The sequence below is a fragment of the Melanotaenia boesemani genome, chromosome 16 (assembly GCF_017639745.1).
Source record: "Melanotaenia boesemani isolate fMelBoe1 chromosome 16, fMelBoe1.pri, whole genome shotgun sequence".
In the NCBI taxonomy this organism is placed as follows: domain Eukaryota; kingdom Metazoa; phylum Chordata; class Actinopteri; order Atheriniformes; family Melanotaeniidae; genus Melanotaenia; species Melanotaenia boesemani.
Window position 1 is genome coordinate 26,879,948 of NC_055697.1, and position 23,797 is coordinate 26,903,744.

General features: G+C 36.5%; 2 protein-coding genes across 3 annotated transcripts in view; both read right to left on the bottom strand.

Moving 5' to 3' along the window:
- The window catches only part of bean1 (brain expressed, associated with NEDD4, 1), a 52,654-nt gene extending 51,983 nt beyond the window's left edge, over positions 1–671 (bottom strand). The window contains exon 1 of the mRNA XM_042009861.1: positions 148–671. The gene's annotated coding sequence lies outside the window, so the exon portion shown is untranslated. The remainder of the gene's footprint in view (positions 1–147) is intronic.
- Positions 672–10,050: 9,379 nt separating this feature from the next.
- Positions 10,051–23,797, bottom strand: part of cdh5 (cadherin 5) — a 36,342-nt gene continuing 22,595 nt past the window's right edge. For both annotated transcript variants that reach the window (XM_042010254.1, XM_042010253.1), the window contains exons 12-15: positions 23,024–23,145; positions 22,758–22,872; positions 17,436–17,568; positions 10,051–15,909 (exon numbers count right to left, since the gene is read on the bottom strand). In XM_042010254.1, the coding sequence (XP_041866188.1) occupies positions 15,525–15,909; positions 17,436–17,568; positions 22,758–22,872; positions 23,024–23,145 (755 nt within the window). In that variant the 3' untranslated portion in view covers positions 10,051–15,524. The remainder of the gene's footprint in view (positions 15,910–17,435; positions 17,569–22,757; positions 22,873–23,023; positions 23,146–23,797) is intronic.

Consider the following 23,797-nt stretch of genomic DNA (forward strand, 5'->3'; position numbering starts at 1 on the left):
CCAAATGCTTTAGATATTACCTGCAACCAAACCTCCATCAAACTCCCCAATCAAACGTTACTTTTGCAAGACATATTTCAGAAAGATATCAACAGAGTTCATTAATCGAGGAAAACAAGCACGTGACAGAGTCGATTAGCTGCTTACCTGCAAAAATACAGAAATGCGTGCCAGGTTTCTTTTCATCAGCTCCTTAATGTCGACTCACATTACTGACAACAGCAACAACATCCCAGTTTGGGCACCAGTACCCACTCCGATGGCCCTCCCTCCTTCTCTATTCTACCTCCGGGACTTGGCCCACCTCCTCAGAATAGCGCTTCGTTAAACTTACCAGTGATTTACCCACACGATTATCAAAACTGGGGAGAGAAGCGCTCCGGTCGTCCGAACATCCTCCTCGTTCTCTGTGCGGTCCTGTCCTCAAACATCCTCTCCATCACCCTTCTCCGTGCAGAGCTTTGTGTTTTTCTTATTCTTGTACGATTACCCCTCTCTCCATATCATCTACATCATCATCACCATTCCGTCTCATCTGCTTTTCTCCCCCGCATCATGATGTTTCTCTGACTCTGTCCTCTGGCTTCCTCGCCGAGTCTCTGTCCCGTGGCTTTGCTCTGCAGCCCAGTAAGTGTGTCATGCTTGGGAAAAAAGGAGTGCATCATCCAGAGCAGGCATATGCCGGCAGAGAGACAGCCAGCCAGGAAATCCCTTAGCAAACTAGCACAAAAATAAATAAATAAATAAATAAATATTATACCAACCTTCTTATAATTTATTTGGAAAATTGTCTATTTTGCAGAAAGCTACAAGTAACCTATCAGATTATTGCTATAGGCGGAAAAAAAACTTTTACATTTTTTTTAATATTTAAAATGCTAATAAAAGTACAAATGCTTACAAATCTGCTTTAACCGTTTACATTTTAATTTACATACATATAGCCACAAGTTTAAAAAAATAGCCTTTCACAAATTGGACTGCAGATAAATGTTTACAAAAAGTCACATAAGTGAAAGCCGGTTAAATAAAATGGCTAAATATAGCCTGTAACCTCCTATACTTAAAGTTATGTCAGATTTGCTTTTAAGCTGTTTGAGGTGGATCTTGATATTTCAATATTTACTTTACTCCAGCCTACAGAGAGCACAGTCTGCCCAAATGTTGCACAGGACTGCCACGTTACAGTCCCCTCTAGTGGTGGCCCTGATACCAATGGAAGCCCTTGATTTTTTTTTTTTATCAAATTAATCAATCAATAAATAGGATAACAAAAAAAAATTGTTGCGACTAGAAAGTGTGAAAAGTGTGAAAGCAGCTCTCTAACGAGCTATCCAGCTTAAATCACCTCAACTGCAGGCCAGATGTGGCTGTGCTCAGTAGCTCTCCGGCGTGACAGGGTTTCAGTAAAAGAAAGTTCACCTCTCAATGACAAGATGTCTTTATGTGTGCTCATTTTCCATTAAGCTAAAAATATTTTATTTTATAATTACTTAATTAAATATTTTTGTGTGTTTGTCTGTGTTTCTCTGTAGAAGAAAAAGCTGTCTTGCAAAAATCCTTGTTTTGGACTCCATCCAACACATTTGGGCTTAACTGAAGGGTTAGGCAGGCCTTACCTCCCAACAATCAGCAGATCTCATTAATGTTGTTGCTGCTGAGTGGAAATACCTGCAGCTCAGTTCTGAAATCTCTTTGGAAGTCGTACCTTAAAGAGGGGAAGCTGTTGTGGTACTGTGGTTACGCTCCTGCTTACAATAATAGTAAAATGTCCAAAAAGTTCTGATCTTTTAAGGTCTTGAAACATGCTGAATTCTGAATATTTTTTAGCTGTGTTCTTCTACACGATTAAAATTTCGTGGACATTTTTTTTTTTTTTTTTGGTCAAAATCTTTAGCGAGAAGAACACAAGTTTTATACCATCCAGGTTATTCATTGAAGTTGAAGAAATGGAGATGTGACTTAGCCTACTGGTTACAGAGGTGGGCTTGGGTCTGGAGAACCTGGGTTTAAATCCCTGCAATTATAGTAAAAACCACTGTGGGTCCCTGAGCAAGGTGCTTAACCCTCGACTGCTCCCAGGGCGCTGATACTGGCACCCCACTGCTCCTAGTGTCAGTAGTGATGGGTTAAAAGCAGAGAATGAATTTCAGTGTGTTTCACAAGATATGTACTGACAAAATAAAGTTAACTTAAAAAACAGGTTTGATCAAGGTTTAATTTCCCAACAGATGGGGTTATGAGGTGATTGAATCTTCATGCTGCATCAGGACTGAGAACTCTTTTGGCTAACAGAGGTTTTCAAAACAAATACATTTTACATAAAAAATGTTCAATGCTTTTTCTGTGGTAGTCTGTGATATTTTTGTGGTTTATTTTTCTTTATTTTATGCCATCTACACTCTGCATACCTTTTACATTTGCACGAAATCCCTTCAATGGCATTTCCCAGCGGAGTGGGAAGGAATATGGCCATACTGCAGTGTTAGAGATGGCTGAGTAGATTCCCTTACACTGTCCCTTAACCCTCCATCTTAACGTAATGCATAACCACATCAATGATATGTAAAACAATCACTATGACTGAAGAACACAAGCACATGTTCTGCAGAGATCTGTACTTGTGTCTGGCTCATTAGAACCCAGAGCTAGAGTATAGGCAGCTTTAGTTAGTGTTAGTTTTTATAATGTGATTTTAGGTACTCTGGTAGTTTAACCCTCTGATGCCACATTTACAGACATGAATAGCGATGCTTTATTTTTTTTTTATTCTATTTGACTTTTTGTTTAATTTATTTATTTTAATCTGTTCTATAAAATATTTATAAAATAATATATTGTCTAATTTATATAATACAAATATTCTATAAAAATAAACCTGTATCAGTTTCTTATCTCAGGCAAATTTGTTAGTATATATAAAATTGTATACTGTATCTACTTATTCTCTAGTGAATGGCAGCGTATTGGATGACTCACTGATGTCCAGCGAAGAGGGCAATTTGCAAATATAACATCCACACCCATGCAGATAATAGAAAAATACCCTATAACTATATGTTTACTATAGTGGACACTATGCATCAAAAGGTTAAGGGGATTAATTGAAACATTAATTCCTGAATTCCTGAACTATCAGGTAAAGAAAACGTGTTTTCTTGCTTTGCTTTAACTTTAAAGTATCCAATGAATTGCTGTTTTCTGTCTGAGTTAATGCACAAATAAGAAGACACACTTCTAAACCCTTTCCACGGATATTTGGACAATAAACTGGGGAACTCTTATCATCTCAATGCTTCAATGATTTAATTTTTCTATTTGAACAGACTTTTTTTTTAAGATTTTCCTCCAAGTAATGATTTTTTTTTAATTAGTGAAGGCACTGAAGTTTCCTTTGTTAGTATACCTAAATGTTTTTTCTTCTGCTTGGGTTGTGAATTATCCTGAAGGATTTTTATTGTTTAGCAGCATGCATCAAAATGTCTCACAGCTTCTGATGCAAGAAAAAAGGGTCTATTTTTTATAAAAATAAATAAATAAAAATAATATATATTAATGTTTGAATGCTCACTGGGAACATATTTGGACATAATAAATTATTTGCATATTTTCTGACTTCAAGATCAAAATATATGGTTAATGCAGCAAACTGCATTTTTAAATTCTTCATGAAATTAGACAAACTGTTGATGAAATGACTCAGCCTGTAGTTCATACTTTGAACCACATCATGGAGACAGAGAACCACTTTTTTCTGTTTTATTTTTCAGCAGGTTGCCACTTTCTACTGGTTTTCTCTTTTTTGGTTCATTTTAAAAGCATACAATATAATAGTCAACATTCCAAGCTTTGTTTATTTATTTATTTTAAATTATTTTCTTTAGCATTGTAGCAAGCAAAAGGATGGTCTGGTTGCCCTGTTGTGCTGAGCAAATTTGTTTGGCAATGGGGAGTTTTATGGATATAAAGGAAATAAAACTTTGTGGAAATAAAACTTTTCTTAATATTTAAGTATTTGTTTCTGTCTTTTTTTTTTTTTTTTAAAAATTGATTATTGCTGAATTACCTATTATGGCTGGACTTTAAAGAGGGAACAGAAGAAGATGGGGGAAGGGGTATGTGAACACACACACACAAAAAAAAGGGGGGGACAAAGATGCAAAAGATAGAAAACAACAGCAACACCTGTTCAATCAAAAACAAACAAACAAACAAACAAACAAACAAACAAACAAACAAACAAACAAAAACTAGCTGCTACTTTTCTAAAGAAACTTAACTAAATAATTTAATATGACCACTGTAAGAAAAACAAAGCAGAGAATCATCAAGAGCACCTACAGGAAGACAAACTGAGAAAAACATGAACAACAACAAAAGCAGCAACGAGTTTATTAAAACATAACTGTAGCTATAGGGGATTAAACCTGCACAACAACAGTGAAGCGTATGCTGGAGTGAAGGAATAAATTGTGTTTTATTATAAGTGTGCATGTGCAAATGCAACTACGCCCCCTCCAACGACCAGGAGCAGACAAATAGGGCCCCAAGACCCAAGCAACCAGCAGCCACTATCGTGCACAGAACCCTGGCATAACAGGTAAAATGACTGAATCTGCCCAGAAGGCAGCAGAGGAAGACCCCAGCCAGAGGCCCCACAGTCATGGAGCTCAAGTTTTAAGGGGCCAGGGATGACAGCCCACTGGCCCCACAAGGTGCCAGCCACCCAAGCATAAGTAGAGCACATGGCCCAGGATGTTAAAGTAACAACGTAAAACCCCAAAACAGATCTATGACCTGTTAATGTTCATTTATAATAAATTCATAATTTATTAGCAATAAAATCGATTTTGAATTGTTCAGGTCACATCAACAGTGTTAATGTGGAATCTTTCAAACAAATCAAAGTGTTTAATGATATTAATGTGGATACATGATCTTTTATTATTTCGACCTCAGTTAAATTATCCACACCTGAGCTGTTCTAAACTGTCCAAGTTGTTAGGTGGGCATGGATGTGAAATAAAAACAAAAATGGAGGATACAGAGGAGATGAAGCTAAAAGGAAAAAGGAATATCCTCTTCTTCACAAACAGGATATTATTGAAACTGTTGGAGTGCCAGTCTTTGTTTAAAGTACATTTTGTTTACCCGCTTTGGGTTTTTAAACAGAAAAATAATCATTCTTCAGTGTACCAGAGGAAAACATGTCCCAGAGGATTATTCACCAGAGCAGGCCTTGTATTTTGCTCTTTTTATTTTATTATAATTTTTTTATTTAAGTCCAACCACAGCATGTCTGTGGTTTTTTTTCAACCATTCAATGAAATGTTAGGCATAGGTGTCTAGATCCGCAGCTTTTGTAGCAGCTGCTTTGAAACCAGGCTTATTTGTCGGAGTGTCAATGGGATGTTTGATGCAGCTCTGCTTTTTGATGGTTGACTGCAGGGCTCCTCAGACCAGGAATTAGAGCTCGCCTTGTTTCCTTTGGGCAGGGTCACTGGTATTTTTCAGTAATCCTGCTTTGCCATGACTCAACTGTGGGGAATTACACCTCTAAATCTGGTAATACCACAGCCTATCCACTTTGCCACAGCACATGCCTGGGTTTTTATTTCTTCTCATGACAAAGACAACAACACACCTGCTTAACAGACCACCAGAGAAGCAGGAAACAAAAGCATCTTCTATGCAAATCCTGACACACATCATACATGTGGCAATGTTTAGTCTGTCCATGTTTGTGTTACACCACAGTAAAATATTTACACATCCAGTCCAATGAAAATAGTTTTTTTTCTATCTCTGCATTCACAATGGGACAGACTTTTTTATGTAAAAGATTTTAACAAAAGATGTTGGCAAGGAGACAAGTTGGCAGGTTTTAGAAAAAATTTCACTTTGTCCTTGACAATGGATTTGTTTCATATTAGACTTGACAGAAAGACGTTCAGATTCAGCTGAATTTGGCTTTAAAACCTTTAATACATTATGAAAACATGTTTCTTGTTAAAACCCGCTGACATTTTCACATGTCTTCTCTTTCTATTGTTTTCAGAGATTCCAAATAGCCGCATGTCTGGTGTGATTGTGCACATGTGTTTGAAGTAAGAAATAACTTTTGGGTTTTTGCATCTAGTGACAAGATTTGTAAAAAAGCTGTTTTGAATTTCATCGTCTTCATGTGATATTATTCTACAGCGTGAGGAATAATATTTTTCTTCCCCTTGATCTTTATTTCCCTCAAAGCTCTCAGATAGCTTCATATTGAGATCATTTGTTGGATGCATCACATACTTCTCATTTTTATGGCTGCAGCATCACAGTAAGCAACAAATTCAAGGTGATTTGTGCATCATTTTCCTGGAGTGGTTTGAAATTTGGAGATTACATTGAGAATCACAGCTTTTGCGGTTTGAATGCTGCTTGGGTGTATATCCAGCATCTGTAATGAATGACCAAAGGGGCTGTGGGGCTTGAAATGATAACAGCGTATGAATTGATTCCTTTCCTTGCAAGTGATAACATCTGTCTTTTTCTGCCCTCTGGGTTTATTTTGCTAGAGCTACATCTGTTAGGTGAAATGTTTCACGGCTAAAGGTTGATGTTTCTTAATACACCAGCAACATTGAACATTCTGAAGATATGAGATGTTTGCACATAATCATGACAATGCATGACAAGCAGTGGAAGATGAATAGATAAATAATGTTGGAAGAAGTTATGTTTTTCTCAAACAAATCAGAGATCAAATAATACTAGACATAAAAAGCACTCATGTCCATGTCAAATACCTTTATACAAATGCACAATGTGTATTCAACACAGAAATGTAAACTATAGTGTGAAATGAAGTTTTGCTGATCTCTCATTATCTCACAACTGCTGGTAACAGGATAAGGTATTCTTTAACTGGATTACATACTGTAGTCATGTAAACAGCTCAACTCTTTCTGCATGTAAACACAAACCAAAGCCCACTTCCAAATTCAGACTTTCTTTGATGAGGCTTCAAAGTATTATCCACTCGTAGTCCCCATGTAATCGTATTCAAGGATACAGCATGCCTCACTTTAATAGTCCAGTTTTGTAGTTTAAGCATATCACAATGTTTTGTGTTTGGCTGCTGGCTGGTCCTGTCCCATCCCTGACACAATTAAAATAAAACTGGGATGAGGATGAGAGATAATGAGGAGCAAAAATGAGAAGAAACTATATGCCTCTGTCCTCTCTGCCAATTTACCATCTTTCTTTCTTAACAGTATCCCTCCTTCCTGCAGACATCTGTCACATTTTCCAGCTATCCTCTGTGCCTGAATAACTAATGACAGTGCATTTGGTTTGTGGAGCTCACAGAACTCAGTAAAAGCTATTTCAAACCATGCCTCTTTCTCACAAGCCTGTATTAGAGTGTATTAGAGGACATATGAAAAAAAACAAAAAACATTTGCACCAGGTTTAATGGTGAAAAGGAGTTATAAGCTAAACCAGAACGATGTTGCCATTAGAAGCCCTGTAAGAAATGGTAATTCATGGCACAATAATAAAACCACTAACATATGTTAAAGCACAAACTATTGCAGACAATCCTTGGGTGCTTGGGACCAATAAAACCTCTTTGGTTGCAACAAAACACATCTGGTGATGAAGACTGCGCAGGAATAGTAAAATTGAAAAGGCTGAGTTTAAAATTCTCAGGTTAAAGTCTGACTAGGTACTCACAAGATACGCCTCATCTACCCTGGTCCACAAACGCCTCACTCTCTACAGACCCCTTTAGGATCAGATGGCATCACCTCCAAAGGTTTTGTGACTGTGTTTAGATGATACAGAGCTATTTTGAAGACAGTATTAAGCAGGCGGTTTTAGTGTTGTAGCTGATCTGCAGCATTATGTTTGATTGAAAGTGATTACTGTATTTTAAAGTCTCATCTAAATGTTTTTGGTGTGAAATTAAGTCTTTAGCAGAAAAATTGCAAAATGAGTTGATCATTCAAATGTAAAATAAATGTAACAACCACTATATACTGTCCCTTCTCCACAGCAGAGATAAAGTCTGGTGGTATAAGAAAGAAATCATAGTTTGCTGAAGTCATAAATCATTTTGTGATGCCAATTTGCATGATTTTGGACATCCTGAATGAGAGGCAATCATCTTTAGACAAGCGTGGTGATTTTGGTCATGGCACCTACCAATAGTCATTCAAAGAGGCTCAAAGATGGCTGGTGTCAGACAGTCTCAGATATTTTAAAAAGACCACCTCATACTAACTAACCCAAAGAAAACACAGCATGCAGTGATCAACTCACCACTTTGTGTGAAAATGAACATTGAACATTGTAGATAGAAGCCAAATTCATTTTAACATGTGAAATTCATTAAAGAAGCAGCTCTGGTTCAGTTTGAGCAGCAGAAGTCCTGCCTTTATGTACTCCTGCTCATACCATGACCACACAAAGAAAGATGCAGCTGCATCAGAAAGAAATGGAGGAGGAATTTTATTTTTTAAGTAAAGAGCAAAACAGTCAGCATATACACACTATTTTTACACATTAAAACTTTGAACTTAGAGCAAAGCTTAGTCTGAGCCTGCTCTAATTCAGCAGGTATCATGATCATCGCACCATTTTCACACATCAAACATGAAATAACAGAAATAACATATTTTATGTTTATGTTTCAGGACTTAAAAGGGTTTGTGTACATAGTTAGTAGTCTGACATAGAGGCTGAATATGTATACATCTGGTCTTATTTTAAAACTTGATCCATAAGCCAGAAATTAACGAAAGCTCCACTCTCAAGTTTTAAAGAGTGTACATGTGGGTGCATTCTTGTTTTTGTTACCTCATTTGGATCTTTTCTGGTATAATCACTAACCTCACATGCATTAAGTTTTCCTTATGGGGACCAAGGACTGACCCTAATGAGGCAGAATGTCATTCCTGAAGTCCTGGTAATGGTTAAGGCTGGGGTTAGGGTTTGGGTAAAGCTGTATACAAAGAGTGGAAGTAAAGCTATGTGTGTGCGTGCATTGTGCATTGAGTCTCCAGCATGTCTTAAGAGAGTTGTCACTTTGGCATTTCCCACTTGTCGAATGTCTGTTGCTCTCTCTTGTTTTCCCTCCTGTGATCCTGAACAATCAATCAGGTCTCATATGGACATGATCACACATAGGAGGTCTGTCCCTTTAACCCACAGGCCTCAAACAATAACAAAACCGCACGAACCTGTGGTGAATTTGCACTTGGACGAAAGAGGAAAAAAACACAGGATATCCTTGAGGTCACATCTGATCACATGTCAGAGATTACGGTGAAGGAGATCAGAGCCTTCCTCTCATGGCATCCTCCTATGTGATATTTGACACGAAGAAACCTAGCTGATCTCACAGCGTATGGACACATGCGGTTAATATGGGCCAGTGTTGTTTTCAGATCCATGTCCACACTTGAACCGTCGCCTACAAATCATCTAAGTGGCCTGCAGCAGTTGGTGGGTTATATTTATGAATTTCTCATCCCTCAGAAAGGAGTTTTTTTTCCAAATGACACCTTTTTTTTCTCAAAATTTTCAACTCATATTGCTGAATGATCCTTTATAATAATTTTAAAAAGATCATCAGTGAGATGAGACTTATTAAGTATGTGTGTTACTGGTGAATAATAAATGAAGATGACTCATAGCACAACTTTAAAAAGTTTCCGGCTTGCCTAAAAAGCCAACACCTTCAGCATGGAACTGAATATTCCTTTGTAATTATGCAGTTGTTGCTCTAAATCACTATTAAATCATAGTGCAATATGCAAAAATCTTTGCAAAGGCCAACTGTTAAAGTGAAGCTGCACAAAATTAGAGAGGCTGCAGTACAAACAGCTCAGGAGAGGTCTCCAAAATGGCCACTTTGGCAGTTTGGTGCCATCTGTTCTTAAATTCCCAAAATTTAAAACCTTTTAAAGGATAAATAAACGTTAAACTCATATGCTTTTGATCTTTTCTAAGCTTTTAAACTAAAGTAATTATGTTTTTAAAAAATCACAGACCAATAAAGATATTTGAGTGTTTATTTTGATTCTACACTTACAAAAATGTCAGGTAATAAAAAGTAGCTGCTATACACCATAAAAACAATATAGAAAAACATTGTGTTCCAACATAAAAAAAATAACAAAAAAGAAGTACAGTTTCTTTTTTTTAAGAATAAAGGCACATGTTGTTCACTTGTAGACCCCTATTGTATTTACAAAGAAAAAAAATCTTTATGTGTTGTTGTTTCTTATTGGTTTGACACTCATTTGTGTGTATGTACACGGGTACAGTCACAAGCATTCACAAGTACACATACAAGGAAAAAAAACATCACATATTCACTCAGACACTCACTCATTCATCAAATGCTGTTTTCCTTCATTTGTTGAAGATTTGTTAATCTTTTACAGCATTAAAAAAGTGAATGTCAAGTTTAAAATCCTTTAAATACAGTAATTAAAAAAGAAAAATGAAAAAGGAACAGAACAGTCAATATTAGGCACATTTTCCCCCACATACATTTCACTCAGAATTCAATCCCTTAATCAAACATGAAGTATGCAGAAAAAACCAATCAGATCACTTAAATTTTAAAACAGAATACAGAATTAAATAGAGGCCTTCTGATTGCCATGAATGCAAACAACTTTTTTTTTTTTGCCTGGATCCCACCCTGAGAGATTTATTTTAACTGTTGAATCCAAGCTGAATTATTTTGTAGAAGAGATAAATTATCTCACAAAATGATTAATACTCAAATAGCTTGACCTTGTTTAGCCAATCCTAGACATCATGAGCTCAAATAGCCTATTTATAAAAGTACAGAAATTGTCTAAATTTAGCCACGTTTTTTTTTCTTACAAATTTTTGTTTCTCTGGAAAAGCAAATTAAATCAGCACACATAAATAAAATGACTCTTTTGAGAACATTAGACATCTGAATACTAGCATTGGGATTTGAATGAACAGATATGTTGTATTAATTTCTCTTGCTCTTGTGGACAATTTCAGAACATAAAAGCAGGAAAAATAAAAGTTATATGAGTAAGAATTCTTTCCTTAAGTACTAGCCACTTATTGCTGTTGGAAATTAGATTATAGAGCATCGCTATCTGTTACTGCTGGTTTGGAAATATTCACTTCTTCACATATGGGATTTCTGGAACAATAATAGCTGCTGTTATGAAAACAATGATGAACCCAGAAAAATCAGCTCATGCATGCCTTGAGCTGGCAAAGAGTTTGAAATATGAGGAAAAAGTGTTTATTCTACTGTACAATGGAGCTAAATCGAAGCTTACTTCTCAAGGCCGTTTTATTTTTTTTCTTTCACCCAAAGAAAGCTGGCAGCCAGAAAAGCAAGTATTTTTATTTTAACTTGAAAATAATTATCAGTAAATCACTTAGTAAAACTAACAATGATGACAATAAAAGAGGCTTAAGATAAGTTCTTTAGATCTTTAAATGCAGCAATAGAATTTGGAAATGACCTCCATGATTAATTTTAATCAAGGGGGCAGTTTAGAAAAGTTACTTATTGCTTTATAGAGATGCCAGAATATTAAGAAGTTCACACCACTTTCATGTGTGCCTCAGCATTTTATCAAAGAAAGCTTTGTTTCTGCTCAGCAGGGAAACTCATCACTGCTCTACCTTGTTCCCCTTAATCTTTCTCCCCTGCTAACCTCCAACCTCATCCCGTGTTTCTCCTTGGCTTGCTCCCTCTACCCCCAGCAAGGCTATTTCCCAGGCTGAGCTAACAGGAAGTTAGCACAATGTGTTGGCTCACCAGAGAGATAACACACTGCAAGAAGGGGCGGGCACAGTTCCAAATGGACAGGAAGTTGAGTCTAGTGTTTGGTTTAGCTGATTAAAGGACAAAGAGAGGGACAGCATGGAGGAGATATGGTGAAGCAAACAAGGAGAGTAAGACTGAGAGTGAGGAGTAGAATCCCACGATTCTAATTATACATATATGAAACCAAGAAGAGAGCTGTGAAAGGGCTTCCAGCTATTGTAGTCATCGTTTATCAAATGAAATTCCAAGCAAGCTTGTTTTAAGGAAGCAAGTTTGAATCCAAACAAAACCAAATAAACAGCAGAAGATGTTATAAACTGGAATTACATCATGTTTAAAAAATAAAGAAACTGTCCTAATGACACAGTACTGTGTGACCGCACCCTCGCAGGGGTCCAAAGCACAGAATTAATGGGCAACACTTTGTAATCTGATTTATATGCTATATGTTAATGAACTTTAACTAGTGCAGGCCTTCATGAAGGACGTTTTTTAAGTGCACAAGCTATCATTTATTACAGGCGCATTCATTCACACAATAAGCCAAAAGGTCTGCTGTTATTATTTAAATGTTAGTGAGTGATTAATTGTTCTTGGCCAGGTGCTCTGCAGGGCCAGGCCAGGGGTCAGGCAGTCCACCGGGAACAGTTGTTCCTGATTACTTTAAGAGCTACTGAGGAGCAACAGCCTGCATATCAGCAAAGAACATTCAACACACAGAAAAGAAAGAATTTATGAAGGATTGGCACATAGACCAAAAAAATAAAAAACACAACATAAAAACTGTTGCACAAAATCCTAATTAGGATATATATATATATATATATATATATATGTATATATAGGGAAGTTTTTCTTTGTGTAAGGCAATGTTCAATGTCATGCCAACCTGCAACTTGGTGTTCACACATTTTTAAGCTAAACTGCATGTATGTTTGCTTTTGCTTTTGCTTTGCTGTGTTTTGACAACCAACCTCCTCTTAAACTGAGTTTGACAAATAAAAAATCCTTTGACAATATTGGGTTGAAAAGAAATGATAATGCAAATGACCAAAAAATGAATAAAAAACATAGATATGAAATATTTGTGGAACCTTGAAAATGTAGGTTTTGTTTTTCATGTGTTTATTTTTTTTTTGTTTGTTTGTTTGTTTGTTGTTTTTTTTTTTACGTTTCTAATGTGTAAACATTTCACACATTACAAAAAGTATACATGTTACAAAAGGTCTACAATGATATTAGAGTCCAGAAAACGTCAAATATGTATGATATTTGAGTTTTTACTGAGAAACTACTTCATTTTGCACTGTGTACTTAGATAAGTATCACACATTTTAGGTTGAGACTGAGTTGAAAACTGTCCATGTCCATTTTATAGCCAGATAGTGTTTTCCATGATGTAAAGAAAATGTTCATGGAGTGTGTTTATATTTTCAGGTAAATCAACAAGCTGAATGACATGAAGTAAACCTGTTCATGGTGAACAAATCTGTAGAGATTCTCCACAAAAACATAAATTTAATTTTGTGTTTAAAAAAAAAAAAAAATCCATGTCAGCGACACATTGAGTGGTAAAATCCGGAGAAATATTTACCAATTATTGATAAAGCAGGAACATTTAATAAAAGTGTAAGTAGAGCAGAAATCCTTTGCACTGATCTGTTTTGAGTTGTCTTATGTTATGACACATTAAGTATTAAATATTTACTTAGACTGTGCTTTTCTTTGCTTTTAAGATTAATTTTCCATCTTTTCCAGTTTACATGAATTATTTTAGTCTTGAAAGTGTAGCCTAATGCATACTCAAAGAGTAGCATAGCAGCTCCTTTAAAAATACAGATATAAACAGAAACATGTTAATTTTCTGACTTTGAACTCAGCTTAAAATTGTGACCATTGAATATAAATTGCTTCACTTCAATCCTGAAGAACTGAATGCTATGGTTTGTACAGACTGAATTATGAGTTTGCACAACACTCAAATCAGTTTTAAGGAGTTTACGGTCTTAAATAGTCATGATTGTCCCTTTTATATCACAAAAGCCTGTCAAATTTTATATGAAAGGTAAAAAAAAGAAAAGAAAAATCCTGAAAACCAGAAGAAAAACCTTCAAAGAACAAGTTCTCACACTAGTAGAGAAAAACAAACACCTCATTTTGTGAGCTTCTGTTATTTTACACCACTATGCCAGGTAAATATTTTAAAATAGCCAAAAGTTTTGGATATTTGTGATCAGAGGTGTTATGACCGGACAGAAGCCAGAAAGGATGAGAGGTTAAAGTTATTCAGTTCAGATCAGAGCCACTGTGGCAGCCCAACTAGCTGCTTTTGCAACTGTGAGCTTCCTGATTTGTCTGAATTACTTTTGTTCGAGTGGGCCACTGAGGATTTGGCTTTCATCACAACAATAACTGTGATGATGGGTTCTGTCAAATAAAACCTGGGACTGCACTATAATTCTGTCTCAGCTGCAGTAAAGCCATTTCCTTTCTTTCTATTGTCTCCTCAGAGCAGAGGATAACTGGGAAAATGGACGAAATGACTCACAAGGAAAATGGCTCCTCTGCAGATGGCTGGTTTCAGGAAAACAAAGAAGGTGCATTTCTTTTCAGGTTTTTACATTTTAAAAATACAATTAGTACTAGTAGTTAGTATTATTAGTATTTTGCTCTCAGTGAATGTACACTGTTAAGTTTACAAAGCTAAACTTTCTGGTCTTCTCTTATATCCAGATGAAGAAAATGCTGTGATTAAACACCTCAAATTCCTGTAGCTTTACGTCACTTATTCAACTTCACATGTGAAATTAAATCATCTTGTTTTGCCATTTTAGCGGACCTTTTCTTAAAAAGAAAACAAAAAAGAAGAATCAAGGTAAGAAAGAGATCCCAGGCCCTTAACAAAATAAATGAGAATAAAGAAAAGAGGAAAAAGAATAATGTGCTGCATTTTCCAATCCTAGTTGAACTTAAGTACACAAAATTTAAGTCTAGTAAGAGTCACAATGATTAAATGATCTTGCGTCTGTAATATATAATAACTGACAACATTCAAAGCTTTGTCTGATTTGTCTAACATTAAAACAAGAGTCTAATAGTCAACTGCATGCGTACTGATGACTCATTGCAGGTAAAGTAAAAGAGTTATGCTGTACAACTCACAAGGTTGCAGAAGAATAAAATCCATCCTCGCGATACTGTTCTCACATTGTCACCAAGAATCAGACTTAATGTGTGAGGCAGTTGGTTCTCACTTCATCCTATGGCGTCGTGTCTTTGTGTTACTTTAAAAATCTTTCCAGCACCTCACTGGAAATAAGAAAAGGACACCATGTCATTACAAAAAAAGAAAGAAAGAAAAAAAAAAGAGAGAAAGAAATCCTTGATTCAGGGGAGCTTCGTGGATTTTTGTCGAAGCTCTTATTATCTGACTGCAAGTGAACAGACAACAGGCACAACACACTAATAACGGATGATAACAGAAACTAGATGTCAGTGCTAGAAAAAAAAGCCCCTTGATTGTGTTTTGAGGAGCTGAAGAAGTCTCTGAAAAACACGGCTGTCTGGGTCTACTGTGTGTATGAATATGTATATTTCATGCATGCTTTTAGTCAGTGTGTTTTTATGGCTCTTTTTGACCACTGATCCACACCGTTTACATTTAGCATGTGTTAATTTTGGCATCATGGATGTACTATCAGTAGTGATTGTAGTAGTCAGATCCATCTACACCATACAGCTCAGCCAGGGCCCTGAACCTCGGCCCCCACTCATTGAGGAAGTCGTAATCCAAGTTCGAACCGGTGGAAGAACTTTCCAGAGAGCTCAGACTTCCAGCTAAAGACTCAGGTCCTTCGTAGCCATAGATGTGAAGAGTGTCGTATGGGAATCCGTCTCTGTCGTGATCAGCTTCATCTTTTTTCACCTCGATCATGGCAGCCATGTCACCTTTGCATGCGGTGGGCTGAGTGTGGTGGTGGGGTTTCTGGACCATGGCGTACAGGGAGGGGTGCGGGTGGTGATCTGGGTGGCGCAGCAGGGAGCCGTCATTGCAAGCAGAAGTGAGGATTGAGACGTCGTAGCTGAAAGAACGATAAACACCAGGTGTTCATTTGTTGAGAGCTGATGAATCATCATAGAAGGCTATCTCTGAACCGTGAGCAGAGTGGATTTATTTTCCAGTGCTACCATTTTGATTAACTTGCAGTGATTACAATTATTACTTTATTCTGAAGTTGTTAATGTCAGATTTTTTTTTTTTTTTTTTAGTTAAAGTAGAAACGCATGTTAGTTTCGTTTAGGGATTATTCTGGAGATATTTTATATATGTTATCGATTAAGTCCTTAATAATAATAAATTTGCATTAATATAATTGCAGCATATTTTCTTTTTTTTCAGAACTTGTCTTAACTCCCCTTGAATCCACTGCACATACTGATTTATTTACTTATGTGTGTCTTTTAAATCCCTTTTTCAGCCATGCCATCAGTCTTTTAACAAGATGTAGCCTGGTGCAGTTTAGATTTATATTAGAATTAGCTGAGATAAGGAGACAGAATTTAAAAAAAAGGACCTGTGTTAATCAAAATGATTTGTAAACAAGCATGTGCATAAGGCTATGTTAATGTTTGTTTTAACAATTTGTTATAACAATTTAAAAAAACACGTCATACATTTAGTATTAGCTAAATTACCAGTGTCATGTGTGTAGTGTAGCTGAGTGCAGCGCTTTAATTGTAGGTCTTTGTGACAATAATGTGTAACCACTTTATTACAAAAAATTTCACTTCCTGGTTGAGTTTAGATAAAAACATTGTTTTGGTAGAGTTAGAAAATGATCTTGTTTTAATCTAAAATACATAAATTTTACAATGCAAGCATCGTTTTCTTATGGATGCCATTTTACTCATTCCATGTAAAGTCGCCATATTGTGATGGAACTTTGTCACTGGCTGGTTGGCTTTAGGTCATAGCATCAGTTGGTTAGATATAGAAGTCAAAACTACTGATCATGACTGCAACAGCTTTCATAAAAACAAATTTTACCCTTAATATGTAGTTGCTGTTGCAACCACTAGGGGTGTCATATTTTTCAAATTTAAATATTCCATATCTAACTGTATGAAAGTACGCTAACATGGGCTTGTTTTGGGTCACTCTACTGACACATATCTTGCTAAGTGATTATACTGATCCTGGTGGACATTGCTGTCTTAGTATATTCTGCTAACAAACCACTGATTTGACCTTCACACTAACAAAGCAGTGGTAGACAGAAAATGGGAGTATTATTTCACCAACTTGCATACTCGAGTGAGTGACTCTGAGATCAGTCCCAAACATTTTTCACTGTTTAAAAACCTTTTTGATATCTGGACACTGTCTTACACAAAACAACACGCTAATTATGTGTTGCCATTTCACAGTTTATCACATGAGACAGCAACACGTTTGAGAGGCTGAGTGCAATCCAATATTTTAATTTCAAAACTTTAAACACATTCTGTGAATTGTTCAGGTGGTGTTTTTTAGTTTAAAAACTCTCTGTGCAAACAACAAAAAGGTTGCTGAAAAGTATCTTTGTGCTACTTTTTTCCATGAACATACCCATTAGTGTCCATCTCGCCTCCTCCCTCCTCATCGTATGTGACCAGCTGCTCGTGAATCTCTCCGCTGTTCTTCATGCTGGCAAGAGAATCTTTCTGGTAGCGTTTCCTCATCACAAATAGAATCACTATGACTATGAAGGGCACAGATGAGCAGAGGTGGAATACATTAATTCTTATTATTTACAGGATGCTTTTTTAAAGGGATGTTCAGCTGCATCGTGAAATCATCATCTAGGTAACGAGTAAATAAAGAAAATAAATAATGTATTTTGGAGACATATGACAGATACGAAGCTCAAAATCTCTTCGCTACATGTCTGATTTACTGAGAAAGCAACTGGGTAGGAAAAACTGCAGATATTTACAAGAGAACACAGATAGCATCTAGTTGCACACATCCTTTTATACCAAAAAATACAAAGACAGATAACTAGACAACCAAAACAGATCAGGTTCAGGAAACAAGTGAAAAAAATAAGCACTAACAACAGAATGAGAGTAAAAACAGCACAGGGATAAGCACAAGGGGTAGAAATTATTCACCTATGTCAAGAAAACTTGTAATGACTCTACTCAGCCAGAGAAAAGCAGGCAAAAAGTCAAAAAGAGACAGGGGTAGGGAGCACAAGAAACAGGAACAAAGATTCAGTAAACACAGGGGGGAAGTGGAAATGAATATGAGAAAACAAGGTGGAGGAGGATGGTGAAGAAAGAAGAATTGCTCCAAGCAGATGCAGAAGAAATAAACAACTGAAAGGAGAGGCAGGGGTGTCAAGAGGTGAAACAGAGGGAAGGAAATAAGAGAATAAAGATATGGATGGAACAATAGGAGTCTTAAAGCATTTAAACTGGAAGTTTGTTTATGCTAAAAGTGATTTTGAAAGACTTTCAGGAACAAAGATGGAAGAAGAATGACAACCACAGGGTAAAAAGGTTGACTGAATGTATCTCAAGAGGTCACAGATCACAACCCATACCAACAGATTTAACCAAACTTAACCATAGCCTTTTTTTTTTTTTATTATTATTATTCTTTGTCAACTAATACAAGAATCAGACAACCACATACAGGTACTCCATGATCAAAATGTCATGTAAAGCTCTTTCATCATTCATTTATGATACAACCTATGCAAAAAATTAAGAAAACTATCAAGAGATCAGATGCAAAGACTGTAAACGTCCCAATCGTTTTCCACAAAGTGCGATTGATAGCTTTGATTTAAGGGTTAAAGCTCAGAAACTAATACTAATGAGAATTAAGTCAGGATTCATTCAACAGAAACAAATGGCACTTGCATCAGAAAACCCCTCAGATTTGCATATCTTCTAACAAACCACAATCATCTTGTGCTTTACGTCTGGGATGCAGCAAAGGTGTATCTGCAAAATGTACGAGAGTAAAACTTGTTTTGAGAGAATGCCCAAGAGCCTCCTTGTTTGTGGCTCTGTGCTGTTTGTCATACAAAATAAGACTTTGAAATGATCAGAGGTGGATGCTAATCAAAATGGCAAACAAGTCAATCAAACTACGGTGTATCAGAATATTTCAACATCTCAACCACCAAGTCGCTACATTTCCTGCCATTTCTGCAGATGTTCAAACAAATAATCTGGAAATTTGGACAATTATTTCATTTGTTAATCAGAACATAAAGTATGCAAATTACAAGGCATGACATTATTAATTGGTTATATAATCTGTGCAAATATGTCTGCTCATAACTGTGCATGTTATTTCATGCATTGAAATGCTTTGCTGTGATATTGGGTTAAATAATTCTCATCTCCCAAATATAACTCAAAAAACACTGAATACAGAGTTGAACACTATGTATAAAACCCAACTTCATTAAAAAAATGTTCCAAGAGGAACTGAGTAAAGTGTTTTGCTTTCTCTTCCTTTGAGAGTGGCCTTAAAGAACAGGGATAAGGAAGCAGGAGGGAGAAAGAGAAGAAAACAAAAGAACAGAAGGAACAAATGAGGCAAGCAGCTGCTAACTAAGGGGAGGAGGAAGTGGAAGAAATGGGAGACTTAGGGGTGAAGAAATCAGGAATGAGGACAGATGAGCATAGAAGGAAAGGAGGAAGGATACATTTGACATTAGATTAGGCCGTAAGCTTGGGTCTTGATATAAACCTCTTTCTCTCTCAGCGGACAGGCAGCATTAGCCATGCCTTTTAGTTGAGGGCGAGCGGGACTAATTTAAGTTTGCATGGGAAACCAACAGATTAATCTTTTACAACACATGCTCTGCAGTTTAATAAGCTCTGGAGATAGCAGACTTAGAGGGACAAGAGAAGAGAGAGAGGAGCAAAAAAAGACGAAGGAGCCCTTTCTTTGTTGAAGATGACTGAGAAAATTTCTTTCCTTGTGTCAAACCTGACTTCATGTGAGAAATGTGCCTGTGAATGGAGAGCATGGTAAATTGCTTTGGGCACTGACAGATAATGACAAGTGCATTAAATAGTTAATCTTGCCTGCTTTGGGGGTGTTTGATAAAGAGAAAGAGAGATAGAAAGAGGAAGGGTGGTAGGCAAAGAGACAGACTGAGAGACCCAGAGGGAAAGCGAGAGAGGAAGAGAGAGATGAAGGAAAAATGAAAGGGAAAAGTAGCGCGATAGTGAAGGAGTGTATTAATAGTTAATAGGTTGAGTGTTTGGTGGTGTTTGATAAGCAGACGGCACCTAAAGAGCTGATAAACTCTCCTCATTACTACTGCTATTCTTCTGCAGCTTTTCCCACAATTCTCTTTGTCAACCTCTTCCTTCTTTAACCTCTTTCTGTCTCTCTGTCACTCATTTAGTCTCATTCAACATCAAAATCTCTGTCTCACTCGCCTGGTTTCACCCTTCTTAACATCCTATATCCAAGTCTAGATAAACATTTTATTTCATGTCTCTCTGTCTCCATCTCTCTGCATCATTAACTTCCAACTTCAGTGTGAGATCCCTCATGTTTGGCCAACTATCTCCTGTGTGCCTCTGATATAAAATGACAAGCACTTCTTTTTCCCCAGAAAAAATGGGGAGCAGGGGGCGAAGGTTTCAAAGAGAATATTGAGCTTATGGCCATGGGCATTATTTCCACATCCGCCACTGCATTATTCATAAAACTAACAACACCAGAAGGGGAGAAGTTCCCCACAAAACACAAATCTTATTTATTGCAGAGCAATGGCAAGTGAATCTGTACACAATACAATCACTCAGCACTAGATTTTTTGCATCCATCATGGATGCTATAAGTTCACGCATTCCTCTGTGAGGAAAAACAGCAGTGAGGATTTACATCATTTTTTTAAATCACATTTTAAAAAGGAACTAAATCTACCTTCACTGTAAGCAAAACATTAATACCAATGTTTTATAAGATGATTTATGTAGACAAATATGCATGTGTATATAGTTATGCTGTTTAATGAGCCGGTGATAAGTAAAAGTTATGCATTTTGTTTACCTCTTTGATTGTAATACAGATGTAATTGTAATTGAGCATTTCCTACTTCTAAAATCAAAAGAATAGAGCGGGGTCAGAGCTCAAGAAATGTTCTTAACATGACTGTCAGCAAAATAATAAAAAACTTCAAAATCAAAGTGTTTCAACGCCCTCTCTGTTCAGAACATTCATGTATTACCATCTTTATAATAGTACAGTCAGGGTTGCTCCTGGCACCAGTTAAAATCCTGAGGTGAACTGTCTTTGTTTGGTGAATTAAATATGGGAAAAGTAAAAAAATACTTGTAAAACATCCATCTATCCATCCATCTATCCATCCATCCATCCATCCATCTATAGTTTATGCTAATGAAGGGTCACATGAGGTAGGAGCCAATGGGGCAGAGTACACCCTGGTCAGGTTACCTGTTCATCACAGTTTTGTTTTATTTTATTTTATTTTATTTTATTTTATTTTATTTTATTTTATTTTATTTTATTTATTTTTATTTTTATTTTATTTTATTTTATTGATTATTTGCACGTTGTAGGACAAATCAATACTATTGCAGGCTTGCAGTTACTCTGTAATCCATCTGTATTTTGTGATCATTAAAACACTACATTCTGCAGTATATAAATAAACTAATTGATGCTTTATTCCTCCCAATCTTGAAGTTAGGCCCTAAATTTTACCCATCTTGCAGGTGAAGGGCGTTGCTCACCTGCCCACAGTGGTTCAAATCCACTAGACCAGAGGATCCCAATCTGGGATCATGGCACAAGACCACGAGACAAGGCTTTAAACATTCAGAGCCATTGTGATTAATGTCCACACAATGTCCCTTTTTAAAAAAAAGAACAAAAGCAAGACTATATGTTGTTAATTTTACTTTGGCTTCATTGAAGGACAGGACTCAGCCAGAGTTCATTATTTATGGTGAGAATCTCACTTTTGAATGCATAAAACCAAGCATGGTTTCAGCATAGGATGGGGCAGGGGGACTATGATGGTTTTAGTAGCATGAAGGGGGTCCTCAAGGAAAACAGGATCCACTTCACAAGACCGCCACTCTCTCCTAAGTTTGTTTGCTATGGTTGTAAATCGAGATTTGAAACCATCCAATGTTCTAAGACAAGGAGAACTTGTAGTTTTCTTTACAAAAGAAAAAAAACTTTATTGCTTTTGAACTTTTACAGCACTGAAACCTGATTTTTGTCTTTGATTTTCCTATTTTGGCATTTTGCATACACAAGCAGCAAAAGGTAAGTTTCTCCAGCAAACTTACCAGCAGTAAACACAGAGATCCTGCACCAATCTATAACTTCACTGCTGCATGATGATCAAATATTAAAGGGAAAGTAAAACTAAAGATAATCTTTTATTTTATTTTCAAAACCAAAGTTTACCCTAATACAACTCAAACATTTAGATAAAGTCTGTTACACCAGCAGCAACTAATATGTCCTCAAGCAGTAATATAGAACCAGCTATAAATGTTTGGTAAGCTCACCTCTTTCTTTCTCCACACCTCCCTTCCAGATTTTTTTCATTTTAAGTCATGCACAGTGACATCACTTAAGGGAATTTATCTGATTTTGTGCAACTCCCTCTGGAGCAACAAAAGGCTTTTTCACATGTGCTTCAGCACTCCCTAACACTTGTAAACAGATTTTACAGACCTGAAAACATGTGGAATTCCCCTTACAGGCACTTTCAAGGATGTTAAAATAGTGAAAAAGAAGTTTCTTCACTTTAAAGACAAGCTAGAAAACTTCTGCAAAAGCTACAGTATGTGCAGGAATATGGAGGATATGAAAGGAGGAAGAAAGATGCAGCAAAAAAGCAACTCATTAGGATAAGAGAAAAATTTAACTCACCTAGTATGGTAAGTATGCAAAGCAGTATGGCTATCAGGGCATGAACGCTGACGCCCATCCTCCGAGCACCAGCTTTGCAATGTGTGGGAGTCCTCCTTGCATCACACTGGCATGACTACAGGTAGCATAAACATAAAATAAACTGTCACTACATTTACCCGATTACTGCATCAAAAATTCTATTCAACCAAAGATTGTAACAACGAATTTTGCTGTTAATCTATTGCATTTTAAAATAAATAAACAAACAAAAACTGCACAGACACCTTGATTGCCAGTTTAGTGACACTGTTCAGTTCTCCATCACTGATATGCACATCCATGCTGTAATCATTGGGGTCCTCAAGGCTGAATGGACCTCGTTTCACTACTATGGCTGCCGTGCTGTCTGTAAGAGATGGCATGTTAATGCACAAAGTGTACAGATACCTGTGCTACTTTATGAAAAGTCTGTGTCTAAAATGCCGGATTCATCATCTTGTTTCCTTGAAGGGGATCTAATGTTTACTTGACAAGTCTGTAATGTGTGTTCATACAGGACATATGACATGAGACAGTGAGAATAGAGTCATCACCTAAAGGCAGATCGATAATTTGTGAATATCTGCTACTTTAATTCATTTAGGATTTAAATGATTAAAGATGACATATAACAAAGGAACATTAAAAAATACAATAGTTAATTAGATTGTAAAAGAAGTCTAAGCTTTTGTAACTGCTCAGATGCATGCAACAATATTGTTTACTTTCCTTTGCAGAAGAAAAATATCTCCCCAAAGACAATTAATATCTAGTTTGCAGTCTGAAGAGTTTGTGATCAGAGCTAGTGATTAGCAGTCATAACCATCAATTGGTTAAAAGTCATGAAACGTGTGGGGAAAATCAAAGCAAGGTCTTTTCTGCAGGCCTGACCAACAATACAGTCATTAGTCAAATTCTTGGCAGGCAGAAGTTTCCTGCTGAGATGATGTTTTCCACAATATTTAACAAGTGAAGGAATTTCAGAGAGCACAATCGCAGGAAAGACCCTTCTGCTCTCA